The following is a 20,991-nucleotide window of genomic DNA, read 5'->3' on the forward strand; positions in this document are numbered from 1 at the left end:
TGAGGACATGCTTACTGGTTTTAGAGAGAGGGAAAGGGGGAGAGAGAGAGAGAGAGAGAGAAACATCAGTTGGTTGCCTCTTGTATGGGACCTCACTGGGGATCGAACCTGCAGCCTAGGTGTGTGCCCTGAACAGGACTGGAACCCTCGGCCTTTCAGTGTGCCACACCATTCAGGGCTCTAGTAAGATATTTTTATGATTTTTCTTCAATGTGTATTTTTGTTATAGAAAGACTTCTATTAAAATTTATTTTTGAATTTTTGGGGAGGGAAAGACTTTTAAAGTAAAGAAACTTTGTCATGATTTTTGAAATGGATGCACTTCTGTGTCTGTGTTCTAGGATGTAATAAAGATTTTCATTGAAGATAACTTAACCTTCAATTTACCTGTCCAGTTCCGACAGTCAGTACTAAGAGAACTTTTTCAGAAAGCTCAACAGGGGTAAGTAAATCCAAGAAATCTTGATTTTTGAGTAAAAGAGCAAGTGTGCATTTCACGTTCATCAAAAACATACTTCCAAATTCCCTGTAAGTCTGTGACAACACTTCTGCTTTTGTTAGTATACAGAAATTAAGGTAAGATAGTCAGAGGAACCACTTCATTGTTCTTCTAATCTGTTTTAAAAGCACTTGGCAGAAAAAATTCTGCATAGCAGAATTTGATTCTGTTACCTAATTTGTATAACTAAATTGTCCCTTGATAAATTCAAAACCTTTCTGTTCTGCTTTTCCCTCTCTGACTTGGGTGTTTACTTAATGTCCCTGAATATACTAAAATCCGAATTTCTTAGGAATAAATGGCTCATTCATGTGAATTTAGTTTTGTAATATAGACCTTTTTTTATTTAAAAAATATTAGTGAATTTACTTTTGTATTCTACAGAAATGAAGCTCTAGATGAAATCTGTTTTAAAGTCTGTGCCTGTAACACAGTTCGTGATATATTGGAAGGTAGAACAATTAGTATTCAATTTAACCAGCTATTTCTTAGACCTAATAAAGAGAAAATAGACTTTCTTCTTGAGGTAAGACATTATATCCCCCTTTGACTTATAATTTTACCTTAAGTTACCAGTGACCTTGTAGTTGTCAAATACAGTGCCCTCTTTTCTGACTTCATCTGACCTGCGTCTCTGGCTGATAATTGATATTAATGGCAGGTAACACTCTCCTACATTGTCTCTTTCCTAGTTCTCCTCCGTTACTGGATTTTCCTTGCTCCTTCATCGATTTTTGTTTTGCCCTCCCTTTAGTGTTTTTGTTTATGAAAGTGTTATCCTTGGCTCTCTCATCTTCTCAGGTCATTTGTTATTCTTATCCAAAGTGTAAATCACCTGTCTACTGAAAACCCTCATATCACACCTCTAGCCTCTCATGTGAGTTCTAGAGTCTCTGTTACTGTTGGGTCTTTCAGCCTCTTTCTTTAATAGTTTTAATGTAATAGACATTGAGAGAAGTACATAAAGCATAATACCACTTAGCTCCACAGGTGCAGCATTGACAACACTCTAAAAGTCCTTCTTACGGACCCTCTCAGCCTTCCCTTGAGGAAACCCTGTCCTGCCTTTGATAATAATCATTTCCTTGCCTTTCTTTTGCACTTATATCACCTTTGTGTGCACACTCAGAATATTTTTTAGTTTTCTGTTTTGAATTTTATAAATGAGATCATATAAAATATATTTATTTTCTGTCACTAAATATATTTGTGAGATTTTTTCAAGTTGTGTAATGCAGATATAATTTTTTCTCCACATTGCTGTAAGTTTTTTTTGAAAGTGGAATTTAGTTTTTTAAATTTAATTTTTTAATTTAATCTTTATTGTATTTTTTCCCCATTACCATTCAGTTTCCTTATAACCCCCTCCTCACAAAAGGTGGAATTAATTTTAATCCTATATTTTATATATCCAAAACAATCATTTCAACATAAAATTAGTATAAAAGTGAACAAGACATTTTATAATTTTTTTACACTTAAGTTTTCACAGCCTGTGTATTTTGCATTTACTATAGATCTCAATCTGTACTAGCCATATTTCAGATAATCAGCTAGCTGTGGCTCTGGACAGTGCAGGTCTACAGTTTGGCATGTAGCAGATTTTTTTAAATTTCTATTTTTAAGATTTTACTTACTTATTTTTAGAAAAGAAGGGAGAGAAACATCAATGTGTGGTTGCCTCTTATGTGCCCCCCACAGAAGACCTGGCCCTAAACCCAGGCATGTGCCCCGACTGGGAATTGAACTGGCAACCCTTTGGTTCACAGGCTGGCACTAAGTTTACTGAGCCATACCAGCCAGGGCAGATGTTTAAACACTAATAGTAAAATAGGTTCCATTGCTGCGTTTTAACATTATATGACTATGCCGCAATTTATCCATTCTCATGGTGATAGACACCTGTGTTTATAGTTCTTGGCTACTGTGCTGCTTGGAACATACTTATATATTGATATATATCCTGGAGCATACATGTACTGTTTGCCTGTTTATACACTTAGAGAAAAAATGTATCTGAAATACTGCTTTATAATATCAAAGATTTTTTTTGCCACCAGCATGCATAAGAATTCTCATTGCTCAGCATCCTCACTAATACTTGGTATTTTCAGATTTGCCTATCAGGTTATTGTATAATGCTATCTTACTGAGTTGTAAATTTCCATTTCCCTAAAACTATGAAATTTACCAGCTTTACTTTTTTTTGTTGTTCTCATAGATTTTTGTCTTTTGAGGTATCTGTTCTAAGTGATATGCCTAATTTTTCTGTTGGATATGTGTATGTATTAATTTTTGCAGAAATTTTTTGGTAGTTGTTTATAGCCTCTGTCCCTTACCAGTTTTATATATTGCAAGTATCTTTTTTGAGTTTGACTTCTCTTTTAATTTTTTTATTATTTTAAAAGTTCTTAATTATAATGTAAAATTTATCAATCCTTTCATAAAAGAAAAGATTCATGTTTTCTGTGTCTTACTTAAGAAAGCTTTTCCTGCCCTGAAAAAGCTCAGTGGGTTGGGCATTGTCTGGCAAACCAAAAGGTCACTGGTTCAATTCCCGGTCCAGGCACATGCCTGGGATGCAGGCCAGGTCTCTGGTTGGAGGTGTGCAAGTGGCCACCCATCAGTGTTTCTCTTTCACGTTATGTTTCTTCTCTCCCTCTCTCTAAAAATAAATAAAATGTTTTAAAAAAGAGCCTTTCCTATCCTGTGGTCATGAAGATAATCTTACAGTTTATTGTGTAAAAGTTTTTGAGCCTAGCTTTTCTTTCACATTTAGGTCTTTAATCCACCTACAATTGATATTTTGTGTATCATGTCAAGTAGGGCGTTGGATGTCATTCTTTTCATCACGTGACTATTTGTTTGTTCCTGTACCATTTACTAAGTGGTCCGTCTTTTTTCTACCAATCTCCAATGCTATCTTTATCAAATGTCAAGTGTGTGGGGCTCGTTTCTGGCCTCTATTCTGTACCACTTTTCTGTTTGTCTAATCATATGTTAGTGTTTCCATGTCTTGATATCTAAAATACAAACATAACTGTTTTTCAGAGTTGTATTTGTATGCTTGTCCTTCGCTTTTTGTTGTCAACAATAGACTCAGATTGTTAGGCTCCACAAATAATCTGATGGATTTTTGTTTGGAGTTATGTTATGTTATGTTATTTATTTATTTTTAGAGGGAGGGAGGGGGGTGAAGAGAGAGGGAGAAAAACATCAATTTGTTGTTCCACTTATTTATGCATTCATTGGTCTCATGGATTGCCTGAAGGAAGGGAGGGATAGGTAGAGATGGGCAAAAGGGGAAAGAGTTGGGACAACTGTAATAGCATAAACAATAAAATAGAATTAAAAAATTAATTTTTCACAGAGCAAAATTATTAGATGTAAATACATTCTGCCTACACCAGGATACTCGAGTGGGATATACACTGCAGAGGTAACCTATTCATCTGAGGATAGTACTTTCATAATACTGTTAGTTTTTACCGTTTCATAACATTTGCTTGAAAATATCCACATACCATAGTGTTTACCCATTTAAAGTGTATAATTTGATAATTTTTAGTATATTCAGAGTTATACAACCATCGCCTCAGCTTTAGAACATTTTTATTGCTCCTTGCACCCCAAGCCTGCACAGAACCTCTTATCTGTGAGCGCTCATCCCTGATTTTCCCTTAGTCCCCTCAACCCTAATCTCTTTGTCTCTGTAGATTTGCATATTCTATACATTTTGTATAAACAAAATTATAAAATATGTTGTTCTTTATAACTGGCTTCTTAATACTTTCAATGTTCATGTTGTAGCTTGTGTTAGCACTTCATTGCTTTTTATGGTTGAATAATAATTCCACCGAGTGGGTGTACTATTCAGTGTTCATTTGTGTGTCCCTTCATGAGTTCATGGACTTTCAGAATTGTTCCCACTTCTTTGCAACTATGAACAGTGCAGCTGTAAACACTCTATCATTTGTCTTATTAGAGACTATTTGACAATTTCTTGAGGTTAGGGACTTTTATACTAATTATATTTTATTTTGGCTTGTAATCCTAACCTAATAAACTCAGAATAATATTATTAGAACATTTGTAGATAAGTAGTATTTTCATAACTAGTTTCTATCATTCTTTATTTTTATTGTTTATTTTCTAAACCTTGGTTAATTTCTTAACCATTGGTTTTATGTATCTTAGCTATTACTGCTTGTTTGCCACCAAGGTAAATCTTTTCTGATAGTAGCTATTGATTCTTACAGTTTATCATTACATATAATTGGTAACATAATAAATTCTGGGAGAACTCTCTGCCATGCTAAATATATTCTTAGTAATACCTGCAGTAATCTAAATGGGCTGATTCTATTCCCTCTCCCCATAATGGATTTTAATTATTTTTAAGATTTTATTTCTAGAGAGAGGGGGAGGGAGGGAGGAAGAGAGAGAGAAAAACATCAATGTGTGGTTGCCTCCCACGTGGCCCCCACTAGGGACCCAGCCCTCAACCGAGGCATGTGCCCCGACTGGGAATCAAACTGGCAACTATGTGGTTCACAGCCCGCGCTCAATCCACTGAGCTACACCAGCCAGGGCAATTTTTGGTATTTTTAAAATTACTTAATTATATCTGTGATTGATATATGGCTGAGAAAGGAAAATTCATTTGTTTTTGAATGATAACTTTTCATACTGTAGTGTATTATTTTTTAAAGTGCCCATACTCATAACAAATACTCAAATTTCTAGGTTTGTTCAAGATCAATAAATCTAGAAAAACATTCAGATTCTTTGGAAGAAAACATGGCTGCTTTTCTAAAGTAAGTATTTTTTTCCCTTTGCATTTAGTCCTGTGAGGAAAGTATCTTTTATTAATTTTTTTGTATTGGAACTGCATGTTTTGTAAACAGGCAGATATTTGAGAAACAGGGATAATTTGAGATTAGTGCAGCCTTACAAATCTTAATATATCAATTACTCTTATATTGTGTCATTGACATCGCACTTTTAAGTACCAAAGTGAAATTTTAAAATCTATTTCAAAATAGTATTATGTAGTTTATGAAATGGTACTTTGTGAAATGGTTTATTAATAAATATTGATTAGTACGGTTTTTTCCCCAACTAAATTATGTACTATTTTGTTTTAACAACATTTTTTACTGATCCAGGAATGTGTGTCTGGGGTTGGAAGATCTGCAATACGTTTTCATGATTTCTTCACATGAGCTTTTCATTACATTGTTGAAAGATGAAGAACGAAAGCTACTTGTTGATCAGATGAGGAAGAGGTCCCCTAGGATTAATCTGTGCATTAAACCCGTGACTTCGTTTTACGATATCCCAGGTCAGCTCTCTAGTCTGCTAGCTAAAACGTTGGCACATTTTATTTATTTGAGGATGCCCTCTTAAATTCTTCAATTGTTTTGATGTTAATTAGTAGAAATATACCTGTCTTCCGTAATTATATTTTTATCTAAGCAGTTACATGCTGGGGCTCTGCGGAGTGTATGGTTAATGGAGCATTAGGCTTAGATACACAAAGGATTTTAGCTAGGGAAATAAACCAAGGTATCTTGGCTGGTAATGTGTTCTTGGGAGGTAACAGTAAGTGGTGGGAGGGGACTGGTAGAGTGTGCTAAGACCAGAAAAATGTACTGTACAGGCTTTCATGCATTTCAGCCTGTGTGACTATGATACTGCCTACTGGCTAAACATTTAGCTTTAGCACTGTTTCCATTTTTTCCTTATTTATTTAATTTCTTCCTTTTTTGCTCTTGTTTTATATTTATAAGCAGACACTATAGTGTTTTTCTTTTTTTAAAAAATATTTTATTTATTTATCTTTTTAGAGGGGAGGGGAAGGAGAGAGGAAAGAAACATCAATGTATGGTTGCTTCTTGTGCATCCCCTGCAGGGAACTGGCCCCTGCAGGGAACTGGCCCCTGCAGGAAACTGGCCTGCAACCCAAGCATGTGCCCTGACTGGGAATTGAACCGCGATCATCTGGTTCGCAGGCCCGTGCTCAATCCACTGAGCTACACCAGCCAGGGCCTATAGTGTTTTTCATTAATAAAAAACATAAGCTTCAAAACTTAGTATAGGTGAGACAGAATTCAGTTGGTTAAAAAGGCAAAATTTTAGCTGCTTTGAAGCTCACTAGATTTAAACTGGTTTACTGTTAAGCTGTAAAGGAAACGAGTAACATTAATACTTCAAATGCTGGCAATGGAGTATTGAAGACTGTGTCTGAAAGCTGAGTTATAATTAGGAATTTTAATGATCATTTCTTGCATCTTTGAGAAGGCAGTGCCTCCTCCTTCTCACCCTTCAACAAATACATTCTAAATATCACTCAAAATTAACATTTTATTTTATTTGTACATGTTTTTGTTAACACATTATGTTCAAAAGTAGGAGATTGTCTATGTAAGTTAATTTTTTCCACATATAACACAATTTTTTCCATGAAACAGTTAACTGATTTTTACCTTTGTTTATGTTTCATCATCTTTATCTCTTAAATGCAGACAAAATTGTATTAGGTTTTCTCTGAGGATAAAGTTAACAGTAAAATATGTTAATGAATCAGTTCTCAAGATGGGAACTGTTTTTAACATAGATATAATACAAACATACATAATTCCTCTCAGTAAATTACCATTCTCATAGTTAAAGGATTACGTATGCCCTTAAGTCATTACTGAAATATAAATCTCTTCCTTTCTTAGCCTCAGCAAGTGTCAACATTGGCCAGTTGGAGCATCAGCTGATATTATCAGTAGATCCTTGGAGGATTCGACAGATTTTAATTGAATTACATGGTATGACATCAGAGTGTCAGTTCTGGACGGTGTCTAATAAGGTAAGAATCCCTCTGTCAAGAGCACTGTTTGGCTCAGTGGACTAAGCATTGGACTGGGAACCGAAAGGTCAACAGTTTGATTCCTGGTCAGGGCACATGTCTGGGTTGTAGGCCGGGTCACTGATTGGGACAGACGATCTATGTTTCTCTGCCTTTCTTTCTCCCTCACTTCCCCTTCTCTCTAAATAATAAACAGAATCTTTAAAAAACTTTGTTAAAAAGTGAACAATTCTGTAGCATTAAAAAAAAACATAAGATACCGTTTTCTGATATAGTTTAATAGAGTTGTTGCCTGATACTTCTGAAAATAAGTACTCCTTTTTTGGTCGATAATTTTAGGACCTTCACATGACAATAATTGCATTTTGAACATCCATTGACAGAAATAAAAAATGCCAAAAAAGATACTATTAAATCAGTAACCTCTAACAATAAGTTTATATTCCACTTTTTGTTACAGCATTTGCACACACTTTAAATGTAGTTGTAATTGTATGTGTAAGGTATATTTTTTATGCAGGTTAGCTAATACTTGCTATGTGCTTCATAGAGTACTTGTGTTTTGTTTTTTAGTACCTTCTTAAGGTCTAAAGCCTACAGCTTGGAACTAGTTCATTAAAACCTCTTTATAGACATGTTTGTCTTTAGATACTCATTTAGAAACACCCAGCTAGGCAGAACAAGTGCCCTCACCCTCTCCAGCACTCCCCCAAAGTTAGCCCCTGGGATCCCCAGGGGCTTGCCTGCCTGCCTGCCATGGCTGACAAGAGAGCAGCCTTTGATGATGCAGTAGAAGAACATGTGATCAGTGAAGAGTATAAAACATGGAAAAAGAACATCCCTTTTCTTCATGATTTGGTGATGACCCATGCTCTGGAGTGGCCCAGCATGACTGCACAGTGGCTTCCAGTTGTAACCAGCCCAGAAGGGAAAAATTTCAGCATTCATTGACTTGTCCCAGGACGTACACATTGGATGAACAAGACTGCCTTGTGGTAGCCAGTGTGCAGCTTCTTATGATGATGCTCAGTTGGATGCTTCATGACATGTCAGTGAGAGGAGAACTCGGAGGTTTGGGCTCTGTTAGTAGGAAAATTGAAATAGAAATCAAGATCAGCCATGAAGGAGCAGTAAACAGGTCATACTATATGCCAGAGAACCCTTGCATGTGTTGTTCTTGTTTCTGACTACACAAAACATCCTTCTAAACCAGATCCTTCTGGTCAGTGCAACCCAGACTTGCATCTTCGTGGACCTCAGAAGGAAGGCTGTGGGCTTTCTTGGAAACCAAATCTTGCTGGGTACTTACTTAGTGCTTCAGAGGACCACACCAACTTCCTGTGGGACATCAGTGCTGTTCTAAAGGAAGGAAAAGTTGTGGCTGTGAAGACCATCTTAACAGGGCACCAGCAGTAGCAGGAGATGTTTCCTGGCATCTGTTCCATGAATCTCTGTTTGGGTCATTTCCTCATGATGAGAAACTTATGATCTGGGGCACTCATTCAAACAGTACTTCCATACCAAACCACTCAGTTGATGCTTAGACTTCTAAGGTATACTACCTTTTGTTCCTTGTAGTGAGTTCATTCTTGCCACAGGGTCAGCTGTTAAGAATGTTGGCCTTGTGGGATCTGAGAAATCTGAAACTTACGTTGCATTCCTTTGAATAAAATAAGGATGAAATATTCCAGATTCAGTGATTGCCTCACAGTGAGAGGCTTTCAGTGGTACTGATCGCAGACTCAATGTCTGGGATTTAAGTAAAATTGAAGAGGAACCCTGGAAGGTGCAGAAGGTGGGCCACTGGAGTTGTTAAGTCATGGTGGTCACACTGCCAAGATACCTGATTTCTCCTGGAATCCCAAGGTAATATGCAAGCGTGGCAAATGGCAGGGAACACTTACAGTGATGAGGACCCTGGAGGAGGTGTGACTCCAAAAGAACAAGGGTGTGCACTTGTGATTTTAGACTCCCCTTTTGTCCCCTCTCAACCCCGGGATTATTCAGCTATCCCTCCATAATAGTTCCGTCAACAATGCTGTTAGCCCAAGGGGGGACTAAATATTAACTGGGGGACTTGATTCAGCAAAGCCACAGACTTACATTTAAATTTTCTTTAGGTATTTTCTAGTAACAAAGCTTTAAAGTAGCTACTGAAAGGGCAGTATTGTGAGTGCTTATTTTATTTTTCTTATGCTACATCCCTAAGATCATCAGACTCATTTTTAAGAAAAGGCCAGAAGTAAGTAAGGAGTAGAATCAAGTGAGGTAAGTGTCTGAACCATGAAGTACAAGGACTGCAAGATGTCATTTTTATTCAGGAATTAGTGGAGATGCAAGTCATATAAATTCCTACTCTAAACTCTTCACACCTGACTTCTGGGATGTACATTTTCCTCCGTAGACCAGTCTCCTCTCAGTTTCTTAAAGTCAGAACTCCGTGTTCTTCTTTCCCTTTATATTTTCGTTTGTTAGTGTATTTCTGAAGCTCTTTTTATATTCTTTCCTTTTTTTTTCTGTGAAATGGTTCTTTAAAAAATCTTGAGACCATGAAGTTGTAGAGAAGTATGTTTTTACCTGACAGGTACACCACAGGTAGACTGTCCGGTTAAGTTGAAAAGAGTGAATCGATAGCTTGCGTTTAGTTTTTAAATTAGTCCTGGATTTTGCCCTGGCTGGTGTAGCTCAGTGGATTGAGAGCAGGCCTGTGAACCACATGATCGTGGTTTGATTCCCAGTCAGGGCACATGCCTAGGTTGCAGGCCAGTTCCCAGCAAAGGACTCATGAGAGGCAACCATACATTGATGTTTCTCTCCTCTCCTTCCCTTCCCCTCTGAAGATAAATAAATAAAATCTTAAAAAAAAATTAATCCTGGATTAAAAAAAAAACAACAGCAACATCCAAACACCCAGCTAATGTATTTGCTTGTTTCTGAGGTTATTTAAAAGCTTTTCTGCATAGAAGTGCAAATGAAAGTAGCTTTTAAAACACCATTTCAGTGGAATGTAGCTAAAAATACAGGGGGGAAAGCCCCCACATAAGGAAGAAATTAAAGTATTATGGGAGTGCTTCCAATAACTGGATACTCTTCCTCTGCTGAAAATGTGGTAGAAAAGCAGTCAGACATGTATGGTCTGTTTTATGGGACTTGAACATGCAAGTGCAGTGAAATAGAAGATTGCTGTGAGCATTAGTTGGGCTTCATTAGTATTGACATTGCTATTAGTGTTCACTTTTATAGATGAGGAAGTCTAGCATAATATTTAAGAGGGAGTTCTGATACTGATTGCTTGAGTTTGAAGCTCAGTTCTGTACTTATTAGCTGTATAATCTTGAGCCAATTATTTAACATCTGTGTGCCTCAGTTTTTTCATCTATAAAAGGGGAGTAACTACCTACTTCATTGTATTGTGAATATTACATAAGTTAGTTCATACACCCTTTTGTTTTCCTTTTTCTGTATCCTTTAGAAACTTCCACTCAATTTAAATATTTATTACTGGCTCATCATATTTTAATTTTGATTAGCATTTCATTATGGCTGTCTTTTTTTAATGACCTTTGAATGAGTCTTTAAGTGTAATTGAAGATTATTGAAAGATTCTCATCTAGATTTGGCTTTCTGTAAGTGTGTATATTTATATATTTATATTTCTTCTAGTGGGAAGTACCTTCTGTCTATAGTGGTGTTATCCTTGGAATTAAAGATAGTTTAACAAGGGATTTGGTGTATATCCTCATGGCCAAAGGTTTACACTGCAGTACTGTTAAGGTGAGTAAAAGTGTACATCAACTACTAATTAAGAGTATGCTTTACTGCCCTGGCCAGGTGACTTGATTGGAGCATCGTCCCATATACCAAAACACTGCAGGTTCAATTCCTGGTCACAGCACATACCTAAGTTGGGGGTCAGGGTATGTATGGGAGGCAGGGGATCGATGTTTCTTTCTCACATCGACATTTTTCTCCCTCTAAAATTAGTTAAAAAAACATCTCCTCAGGTGAGGATAAATAAAAAAATAAAAGAATATATTAATTTTAGTATCAAGGTCAAGAATCGGAATCTGGTATGTATTTCATTTTTAAAAAATTTAAATCCTTATTGAAGATATGTTTATTGACTTTAGAGAGAGAACGGTGGGGAGGGAGTGAGGGGCAGAGAAACATCGATGGGTTGCCTCCCCTACTTGTTCCAGTCAGGGACTGAGCCCACAACCTTTTGGTGTACGGGACAGTGCTCCAACTAACTGAGCCTCCCGGCTGGGGCTGTTATGTTTTCCTGATTTTAAAGTGATAGTCATAGGCGTAAAACAATATTTGAAAATGTATTTTGGTTCTCTTTTTCTTTACCCTCTTAAGTGTACCAGACTGATCTAGGACATATGGATAATACTCCATTCCTTTTTAAATATCTAGAGGATATGAAAAGTTACTGTTTATATCTTTAGGATTTATTTATTAAAGATTCTGTTCCAAGCTATAAAAACAAAACAAAATCCTTATAATTACTTTTTGTAACTTATTTACGTAAGGAGTTAGCAATCTATTTGGAAAGATGAGACATAGATGAGGTGTTAAATGATGTAAGATGGTATAATTGCACAACTAATAGTACAGTAAATTCTATAGGAGGGTTGAGGGTAGCATTTGGAAGGCAGAAATCCTGTGCTAAACTTGAGGCCTAAGTAAGTTAGCTAGATGAAGAAGTTGGTGCCATGAGGAAAAGCTCAAAGGTAAGAAATAGGGTGGTATAGGAGTAGAATGGGAATAGTGTACAAATACCTATTATGTGAGGTGAAGCAGATAATGAGACTTATAATAGGTGAAGTTTATAATAGGGAGCACTTGGGAACTCATTGGGAACTTTTCTCCTTCTACTCCTAAAATAACTAACATTTATTGGGCTCAGAGCCTGTTCTGCAATTTTCATATTCATTTTTTCTTCAAAAAAACCCCCAAACCCCAACTGTGCAGAAAGTGTTTTTCTCATTTTTATAGGTCAGAAATCAGAGACTCAGGCATTAAATTGTGCAAGGTCACACAGCTAGTAAGTGGCACAAATGCTGGAAAAGATAGAAGAGAACATATTAGAGAAATCTTTGAGAGGTAAAATCTAGAATTGATTGCTAAGTGATTTGCTGTGGAGGCAAGAGGAAGAAAAGGATTGAGGATGATCCTCAGATTTGTGCTTTGGGTGTCAGAGAACAAACTGAAGTGCCAAGAAGTTAATATGCAAAGACAAACATTTTTGAAGGGTAGATTATGAGGTCATTTTTGCAGTATTTAATTTGGGCCTGTAGTTGGACACATGAGCCTGAAGCTTAGGTGGTGGTCTGGGCTGGAGATAACAGATTTGGGAGTCAAGGAAGATCACCCAGGGAGAATATACAGGGCCTGGGGGGGTGGGGTGTGCAACATTGGGTCCAAGAAAGAGTGGTGTGATGGGTGTGGGGATCAGGTCCATGAGGAGTCATAATAGAGAATGTCTAGAAGTTGTTCAGTAAGGTAACTGAAAACTGTTCAGTAAGGTAACTGAAAACTGTTCAGTAGATTGGACAGTTAGGAGTCTTTGTTTAGTGAGTTCATCATGTTCATTACGGTGGCAGGTGAGGAAGTAGAAGCCAGATTGTAGGACTCTAGGAGGCCTGTGGGGAGAGTGACGAGGGAAGACTACTCTTTGGAAAAATTAGACAGAGGCTTAGATTGTAGCTGATTTGATTTATTAGACAATTGTGTAGATTAATAGTGTTAATGTGCAAAGATTTTAGAGTGTGGAACCTTGCTGAAGGATGTAAGGTCTAATTCTGAACACATCTAGGTGAATGGAAAAGCATGCTTATCATGGAATTTTATAGCTGTATAATATATGCATATAATACATATAATTTATGTTAAAACTTGTAATTGATGTAAAACTTGTTTAGTAACATGGCATGTGTTTTATATTGATTATTGGATTTTTAAAAATTTATGAAAGAATTATTTATTAGAATAAGCCAACAATGTAGAGATAAAGAACAAGGTAATTTAGCCTCATTCCTTGAGATGATCAAGTGTTAATAATTTGAATTAATTTTTCTCTTTGTTCTCTGCTCATAAAATTGTATATTTCTTTGACTGAAGAGGAAAGGTGATCCAGGCTATTTTGTTATTTTTTTTTAATAGGACTTTTCTCATGCTAAACAGCTATTTGCTGCTTGTTTGGAGTTGGTAACAGAGTTCTCACCAAAACTTCGTCAGGTCATGCTGAATGAGATGCTGCTTTTGGATATTTATACACATGAAGCTGGAACAGGGCAATCAGGAGAGAGACCTCCCTCTGATCTTATTAGTAGGGTGCGGGGGTATCTGGAGATGAGGCTTCCCGGTAAGACTGTTTCACAAGGCTGCATTTCATAAATTCATTACTCAAGTAACTCTGGGGAAAGTCTAAAAGACTATTTACTTGACTTTTACCATCTGTAAAAATGGTATTTCTCTCCTAAAACAAAATTCAGATACAGACTTCACTTGAGAACATTGGAGAAAATGGAGGAAACGATTCATTTCCTAAGATTGCTATGACCAAGTACCACAGACAGATGATTTAAAACCATGAAATTTAGTCTCTCATAGTTTGGAAACTAGACATCTGAAATCAAGGTGTCTGCATGGCCATGCTCCTTCTGATAGCTCTAGGGAAGAATCCTTCCTTGCTTCTTCTTAGCTTGTAGCTTTGTCACTCAGACCTTTGCCTTTTTCTTCGTATGGCATTCTTGTGTATGTGTGTCTTGTCTTGTTATAAGGTACCAGTAATGGGACTCTAGGGTCTATCCTAATGCACTGTGACCTTGCCTTAACTAAGTACATGTGCAAAGACCCTGTGTCTAAGTCAGGTCACTTTCTGAGGTTTCAGGTGGATATGAATGTTGAGGGTTCACTACAGAAACTACATTGCAGTTTGAAGATACTCAGTTAAAACAGTCAGTGTCCTTGAAGGAACACATTGAAAGTTTATGAGTATTTAGAGCAGTTAAATCATACTGTACACATTTAATATTGTAAACAGTAAAATTGAAGTGTAAAGGCAGGTGCTGATAATGTGCTAAAACAAATGGCTGCTGGTCCTCTGGTGTCTTTTGAATTAATTTAATTATTATTACATTTTAATTTATAGCAGAAATTACAACATTTTAGCACTCTAGGGATAGAATACTTTTTTAAACGATTTTATTTATTTATTTTTAGAAGAGAACGGAAGGAGAGAGGGAGAGAAACATCGGTGTGTGGCTGCTTCTCACACACCCCGCACCAGGGAGCTGGCCTGCAACCCAGGCATGTGCCCTGACTGGGAATCGAACCGTGGTTGTTTGGTTCACAGGCCCGTGCTCAATCCACTCAGCCTACACCAGACAGGGCTGGATAGAATACTTTTGAGCTTTAATAAATCAGTGCCTTTTAGTATCATGAAAATTGGTCTAATACGCTGGCAGTGAACTGTTGACTGACATTTGCTACTGTGCCAATGTGTTCTGGTAAAGGGGTTTCCCTAAATGGTTTCTCAAAAATTAAAAGCAAAAGGAATTGAAAAAACCTAACATTTATTGAATGCTAACTACATGTCAGATACTGTTCTAAGAGCCTAGGCGCATAACTCGGTCTTCATGGCAGCTCTGTGAAGTAAGTAGTTACTATTCCCATTTTGTAAATCAGGAAACTGAGGTGCAGAGAGAATAAGGAATTTGGCCAAAGTCATGCAGTTATTTGAATCCATCAGCTCAACTTAAGCCTGTGCTCTTACTCTTTGGAATGGCTGGAAATGCCTCTAAATAATTACAGTATATCAGGCATTTAATTATACCTTACGGCATTTAAATTGGAGTTCATATTACTTTTTTGTGGTCTCAGACTCATAGCTATGCACATAGTTTGTGTAAATTCCAAGCTGCTTGTTTAGCTACTTGTCCCATAGCTTGTGTTATAAATAGTGTTTACAATGAGAAGGAAAGGATGTAATGGGTTGTTAGGAGGAATAAAAAGTTCCACCCCCCCCCCCCCCCCCNCGGCCGCCGGGCACAATTCCTTGTCTTTGACTTTGAGCCTCAGTTCCAGACTAACTTACCCGAGTGTGGCATAGACTCTTGGCCCCCATGCTCTCCCGGTCTGCACTCCAGTATCACTATGTGAGGTGCAGATGGTAGTATGGTCTTTCCATGGGTCAGAATTGGGGGAAGCGTGTACAGGTGTCTTCTGCCACTTTCTCCTCCCTCTTTTATTTTTCTAACTGAGATTTTATTGATTGTTTTGAGGATAAGTACACAGTTATTTCAATTTGTAGGCTTCTCTTAACACACATACCAAAAACCTAAAAAAGTCATGTAGTTGTGATTTTTTTCTAGTTCAGTAACTTTCCAGCTTAAAATTTTGGAGGTTAATTTTCATTAATAGAATATCAAGTACCAGTATCTTTCAATGTCGATATGCTATTATATCAAAGTCCCACTAATTCACGACTTACCATAATCAGATTTTCAATCTTTCACAGCATACTTAAAAAGTTGCTAGGGAAAAACTGGGCTGCTACACCAAAGATATTACAGAGTGCGCAAAATTCTGACAGGGAGAGCCAGCATCAAGGAGTGGTTTTCTTTAGGAAACAGTTTTAGCAAAAACATGGTAATAGAAGTAATTTAAGATGTACAAGACATGTTAAATGCATGACTGACTCCCAATTGCCATTTTTTATGCTTTGTATTATAGAACATTAAAAACTACCCCCATCTGTGGAATGTTAAGCTTATATCCAAGACAGTCTCCCATATTCAATATCCCACTATTTTCTGGTTGTACCAAAAAATAAATGAGTAAATGATTTCACCTCTTTTAAAAAAGCATTTACACTTAAAAAATGGGGTGATGTGAAATTACCTCCTTAAAAATGTTTCCAGAGCTACTAAAAAACTTGCATTTATAAAACAGTTGATAAAAATATTACTAAAAAAAGATTTATTTTCACAGAGAGAGAAAGGGAGGGAGGGGAATATCAATGTGTGGTTGCTTTTCATATGCCCCTACTGTGGACTTGGACCGCAACCCAGGCATGTGCCCTGGACTGGGAATCGAATCCACAACCCTTTGGTTTGCAGGCTGGCACTCAGTCCACTGAGCCACACCAGCCAGGCCAAAAATATTACTTTTCATTGTACAAGAAGGAAGATGGACCACATATAAAACATGGTGTGTGATACTAAACAGACTTGGCTTCTTTCTCTCCTGCTTCATCAGAGATTGGACTTGCCTCCTTTTTAGTTCGTACGTTTTTCCCGGGGTAAATCATCTTTATTTTCCTAGTTAACCACTTTGGCCTGCATTCTCTGTTTCCTTTTTCCCTTTTGTTTGCACTTTTTTGTCTGAAGAGTTATCCCTCCCTGCTGCTTTTTTTCTTTTTTTGCTTTGTTTCTATTCTTTCAGGAGTAGGTTTAGCCAGCAACCTCCTGGATCTCCTCTAGGGCATCTCGGCGGTGGGGCAGACACAGGTGCCTGCGGCCACAGTGCTTGCCAAGACCCTTTGCGAAGCTGAGCTGCCTGGCCACTCCTGCTTCTCAAGAAGTACTACTCCCTCCCTTATAAAGGAAAAAAAAATGTTCCCTGCTGATATTGGGCCAATTTTGAATGAGTTAGATGCATGCCCTCTGTGGAACACAGAAGGAAATTCTCTTTTACATTGATTGACCTGGCTTTTCTATCAGGAACAAGAAGTGATCTTAACAGACAACAGATCCAACCTTTCAGTTATAATGTAATTAAAAGCTGCAGATTAATTATTCTAATACCATCTCTTTTGGGAGAGCTCCCTTAACTTTTAATACCTTTGTATTAAAAGGTAGCAGCTTTCTGTTGAAACTTGTCCTTGTTATGTTCCTTGGAGTTCAGCAGAATTGAATGTTAGGCCTACTATGGCTGGCTGTTACAGCATATGACTCCATACTTTTTGATAATGAATAATTGTAATGCAGATGCTTAAAGGGAAGTTTACTCTTCAGATCACTGCCTCTCAGGCTGTATCAGTCCTCCAGTCTCTAGGTTCTGATTCATTTTTAAGAGTGGTGGTTGTGTTACTGGTGGGGAGTGCCCATTACATAGGTCAGACACAGGAGCCAATTGCTGTGTAGCCTACCTTTGGCAAACCGTATGGGACCCAGTGACATGCATGCATTTGGGGTACTAATTCCACTGTCTTCATTCACTTTTTTTAAAGATTTTATTTATTTATCTGTAGAGGGGAAGGGAAGGAGAGAGGGAGAGAAATATCAATGTATGGTTGCCTCTCATGCGTCCCCTGCTGGGAATTGGCCTGTAACCCAGGAATGTGCCCTGACTGGGGATTGAACCAGCCCAGGCATGTGCCCTGACTGGGGATTGAACCACAATCGTCTGGTTCGCAGGCCCGCACTCAGTCCACTGAGCTACACCAGCCAGGGCTTCGTTCACTTTTTAAGAAGATAATTTAAGTAATGAATTTTTATTTTGCTGTCTTCTGTGCTGCTTTTTGTCATCTCAGATCCTTTTCAAAAATAAGATGAGATATAAACAGATTAAGTAGCCACAGACACAGTCTTTTTAGAAAGACTGAAAAATATAGTCACGTAGGTTTCATATCACTTCCCATTTAAAGTCGTACATAACATTGTTCTGTAGCATTCATTGGGATTTCTTTTTCTTTTTTGCTGCAGTACATTAAAACCTGAATATTATATACTTTGAGCTATAAAAATTCACATAGAATATTAAGGTACATTTAGTAATTTTTCAAAGGAAATGTTTAGAACAGTTGCTTCTGGCATAGTAATATATTTCAAAACAGTGTATGACTTCCCTGTTTATTACATTTTAATCAGAAAAAAAAGATTTATTACATTTTTACTATGTGGTTTAGCTATTACTGTTTAAAAGTACTAAAAGTTTATACTGTACCACTTTGTACTTGCTTCATTTGTCTGTTTATTCTCTGATGCTCATTTGAAATATAAATATTCATAGAATGTTGAACATCTGAGGTATTCTTAAAAGCATACTTTTGTTGATTAATAGTGGGGAGCATGGTAGTCTATATGGAAACCTTAAACTTTATAGAGAAAAGTGTAAAATATTAGTATGTTTCTATTTTCCACCTACAACAGTTGTTTTTAATATGTTTAACTGAACTTTGAGTAAATTTTGCTATGTTCTCAAGTTATGATGGTAATTCCAACTCTTTTCATTTTTGCTTTTTAGATATTCCTCTTCGTCAAGTTATTGCTGAGGAGTGTGTTGCTTTTATGTTAAACTGGAAGGAAAATGAATACCTTACACTTCAAGTTCCTGCCTTTCTGCTTCAGAATAATCCATATGTAAAGGTAATTCATGTTTAATCTAAATGAAAGAATTACCAGGGAGGAATTATTGGGCCTAATTTTCTCTCTTTTTTTTCCGAATTCTCACCTGAGGGCATGAGAGAGAGGAGAAGGTAGGGAGAGAGGAACACAGAGACTAGTGTGAAAGAGAAATAATCAATTAGTTCCTTCTGGTACACACCCTGATGGCAGACCAAACCCACAACACGGGCATGTGCCTTGACCAGTTTATGGGGTGACGCCCCAACCAACTGAGCCACATCAGCCAGGGCCCTAATTTTTTTGTTTTAGATGTATACTACTTAAGCAACTTGTCAAATTTCTGGAATACAGTTTAAGGTTGGACAAATGTTCATTGGTTTGTAGTTTAAAATACAGTTTTTTGATAATTCAGGCACTTGAGTTTGCCTTCTCTAATATTTTTTTCTAATACCCAATGGTTCAATGAGAATGCAAGCAAAAATTTTGTAGTTAGATAAAATTTTGTTATAATCCTAAGCTAATGAGAGGTGAGCCGAGTTTTCTTGCTTTGAATGAGAAAATCAAACTTTAGTATGAAAGCTCTGGAATACACACTTAAATTGGTGGTGCCTATTTTTCATTTGAGCACCTCACCCTTCTTTAGAGTCTTTTTACTTCTGTAAGTTTGATGTGCCTGATCCTTTTTTTTAAAGATTTTATTTATTTATTTTTAGAGAGAGGGGAAGGAAAAGAGAAAGAGGGAGAGAAACATCGGTGTGTGGTTGCCTCTTACCTAGCCTGAAACCAAGGCATGTGACCTGACTAGGAATTGAACTGGTGACCCTCTGGTTCACAGGCCAGCGTTCAGTCCACTGAGCCACACCAGCCAGGGCATGCCTGATTCTTATTAATGTACATGTTTGTTATCAGTAGTTACACCCATGTGAGGGTTCACTGAACTGCCTATAAGTGGTTTATTCTCCTTCCTTGATTATCTTCCTTGTATAACTGAAAATGCTTCTAGATGAAGGAGACATCAGAAATAAAGGGGGATTAGAGGTTTTCCCCAAGATTCTTCTTCCTTTCATGTGTTAATATTATGTATACCCTGATTTGCAGTGAGCTTTTCAGCCTTTCTGGTGTTGTTGTTACAAAAAACAAGAGAGTCCTGGCCAGGTGGCTTAGTCGGTTGGATCATTGTCCCTGTATGCTGAGGTTGTGGTTTTTATGCCTGGGTAGGTCACGTACAAGAATCAGCCAACGAATGCATTAATAAGTAGAACAATAAATCAATCTCTCTCTCTGTTTCTCATCAATAAATAAAAACTTAAAAGTCTTAAAAACATTTAGTAGATATAATATTTTTGGTGTACATTTGATCCTTCAGATTTTCTTACTCTTTTTTTATTGTTTATATTACCTTTTGTTATTCTTCATCTTTCCTTATCTCATTTCTAGTGTACATTTTATGGTTATCTGGGAACTCTTGCAAGACTACCACTTTCTTACTTTTGTCTTTGGTTATTTGTTTCTTATTTCATGTTCTTTAAAAACTGAGCTCATTTTACTTTAACCTTTTGAAGATTTATTGGTTTGTTTTGCCCTCTTTTTTGTTTTTTTTGACAATTGTTTATAAAAATTTATCATATATCCTCCTTCTGTTGGAATTTTAGGCACTGGATTATATCTTTTTTCCTACTGAACTTTCTGAGCTACGAGTTTGTTAATGTCTAGGGTTATTCCTAACATTCTCATCTTAGTCTTTAGTTATCTTTCAGATGAGAGAGACATTTTGTTCCAAGACTGTAATTTCCACTTAGAACTGTAGCTGTTGCTCAGTTTTAAGGCAGTGTAGTAGCTTCTCTCTTCGCTTCTGTAAGTGATCAGTTCCATGGAGCTGTGTGCCAGGAGAGCTGGGTGCATGCTTGAGAGCCTGTAATGTGGAAGGGCACAGGATCTTGAGTTGTAGGGTGTCTGGCCTTGGGCTAGACTGCTTCCTGTGGTTCCCCAGATCTGGCTCAGGAAGAGGAAGATGGATGGTGATCTTGCCTAGGGTCCCTGAGGTAGATCATTGTCTTTCCTGAGTTAGAATTTTATGTATTCCTTTCCCTGTTTGGCCCCTTGCTCCCTTGTTAATGTCGGGAAAAAGGAATCAAAGAAGTCTAGAGTAAGGGACTGTATTTTGAAAACAGTGAAGTTAGTAACTTTGAATTTGGTGTGTAGGAGAAAGTCTGGGAGGATATTAACAGTTACTATCTGTGGGTAGTGGGATTTTAGCTGATTTTAATCAATAT

General features: G+C 37.2%; 1 protein-coding gene and 1 pseudogene across 3 annotated transcripts in view; both read left to right on the forward strand.

Annotated features, from left to right (window-relative positions):
* INTS8 (integrator complex subunit 8) overlaps window positions 1-20,991 on the forward strand; it is a 53,210-nt gene that overhangs the window by 13,575 nt on the left and 18,644 nt on the right. For all 3 annotated transcript variants that reach the window (XM_037058753.1, XM_037058754.1, XM_037058756.1), the window contains exons 9-16: window positions 342-442; window positions 884-1,025; window positions 5,246-5,316; window positions 5,668-5,843; window positions 7,228-7,361; window positions 11,025-11,135; window positions 13,530-13,731; window positions 18,618-18,739. In XM_037058753.1, the coding sequence (XP_036914648.1) occupies window positions 342-442; window positions 884-1,025; window positions 5,246-5,316; window positions 5,668-5,843; window positions 7,228-7,361; window positions 11,025-11,135; window positions 13,530-13,731; window positions 18,618-18,739 (1,059 nt within the window). The remainder of the gene's footprint in view (window positions 1-341; window positions 443-883; window positions 1,026-5,245; window positions 5,317-5,667; window positions 5,844-7,227; window positions 7,362-11,024; window positions 11,136-13,529; window positions 13,732-18,617; window positions 18,740-20,991) is intronic.
* On the forward strand, window positions 7,947-10,011 carry LOC118995573 (histone-binding protein RBBP4-B-like; annotated as a pseudogene).

This window comes from Sturnira hondurensis, unplaced genomic scaffold (assembly GCF_014824575.4).
Source record: "Sturnira hondurensis isolate 20B ecotype Veracruz unplaced genomic scaffold, ASM1482457v3 Scaffold0010128, whole genome shotgun sequence".
Classification (NCBI taxonomy): Eukaryota; Metazoa; Chordata; class Mammalia; order Chiroptera; family Phyllostomidae; genus Sturnira; species Sturnira hondurensis.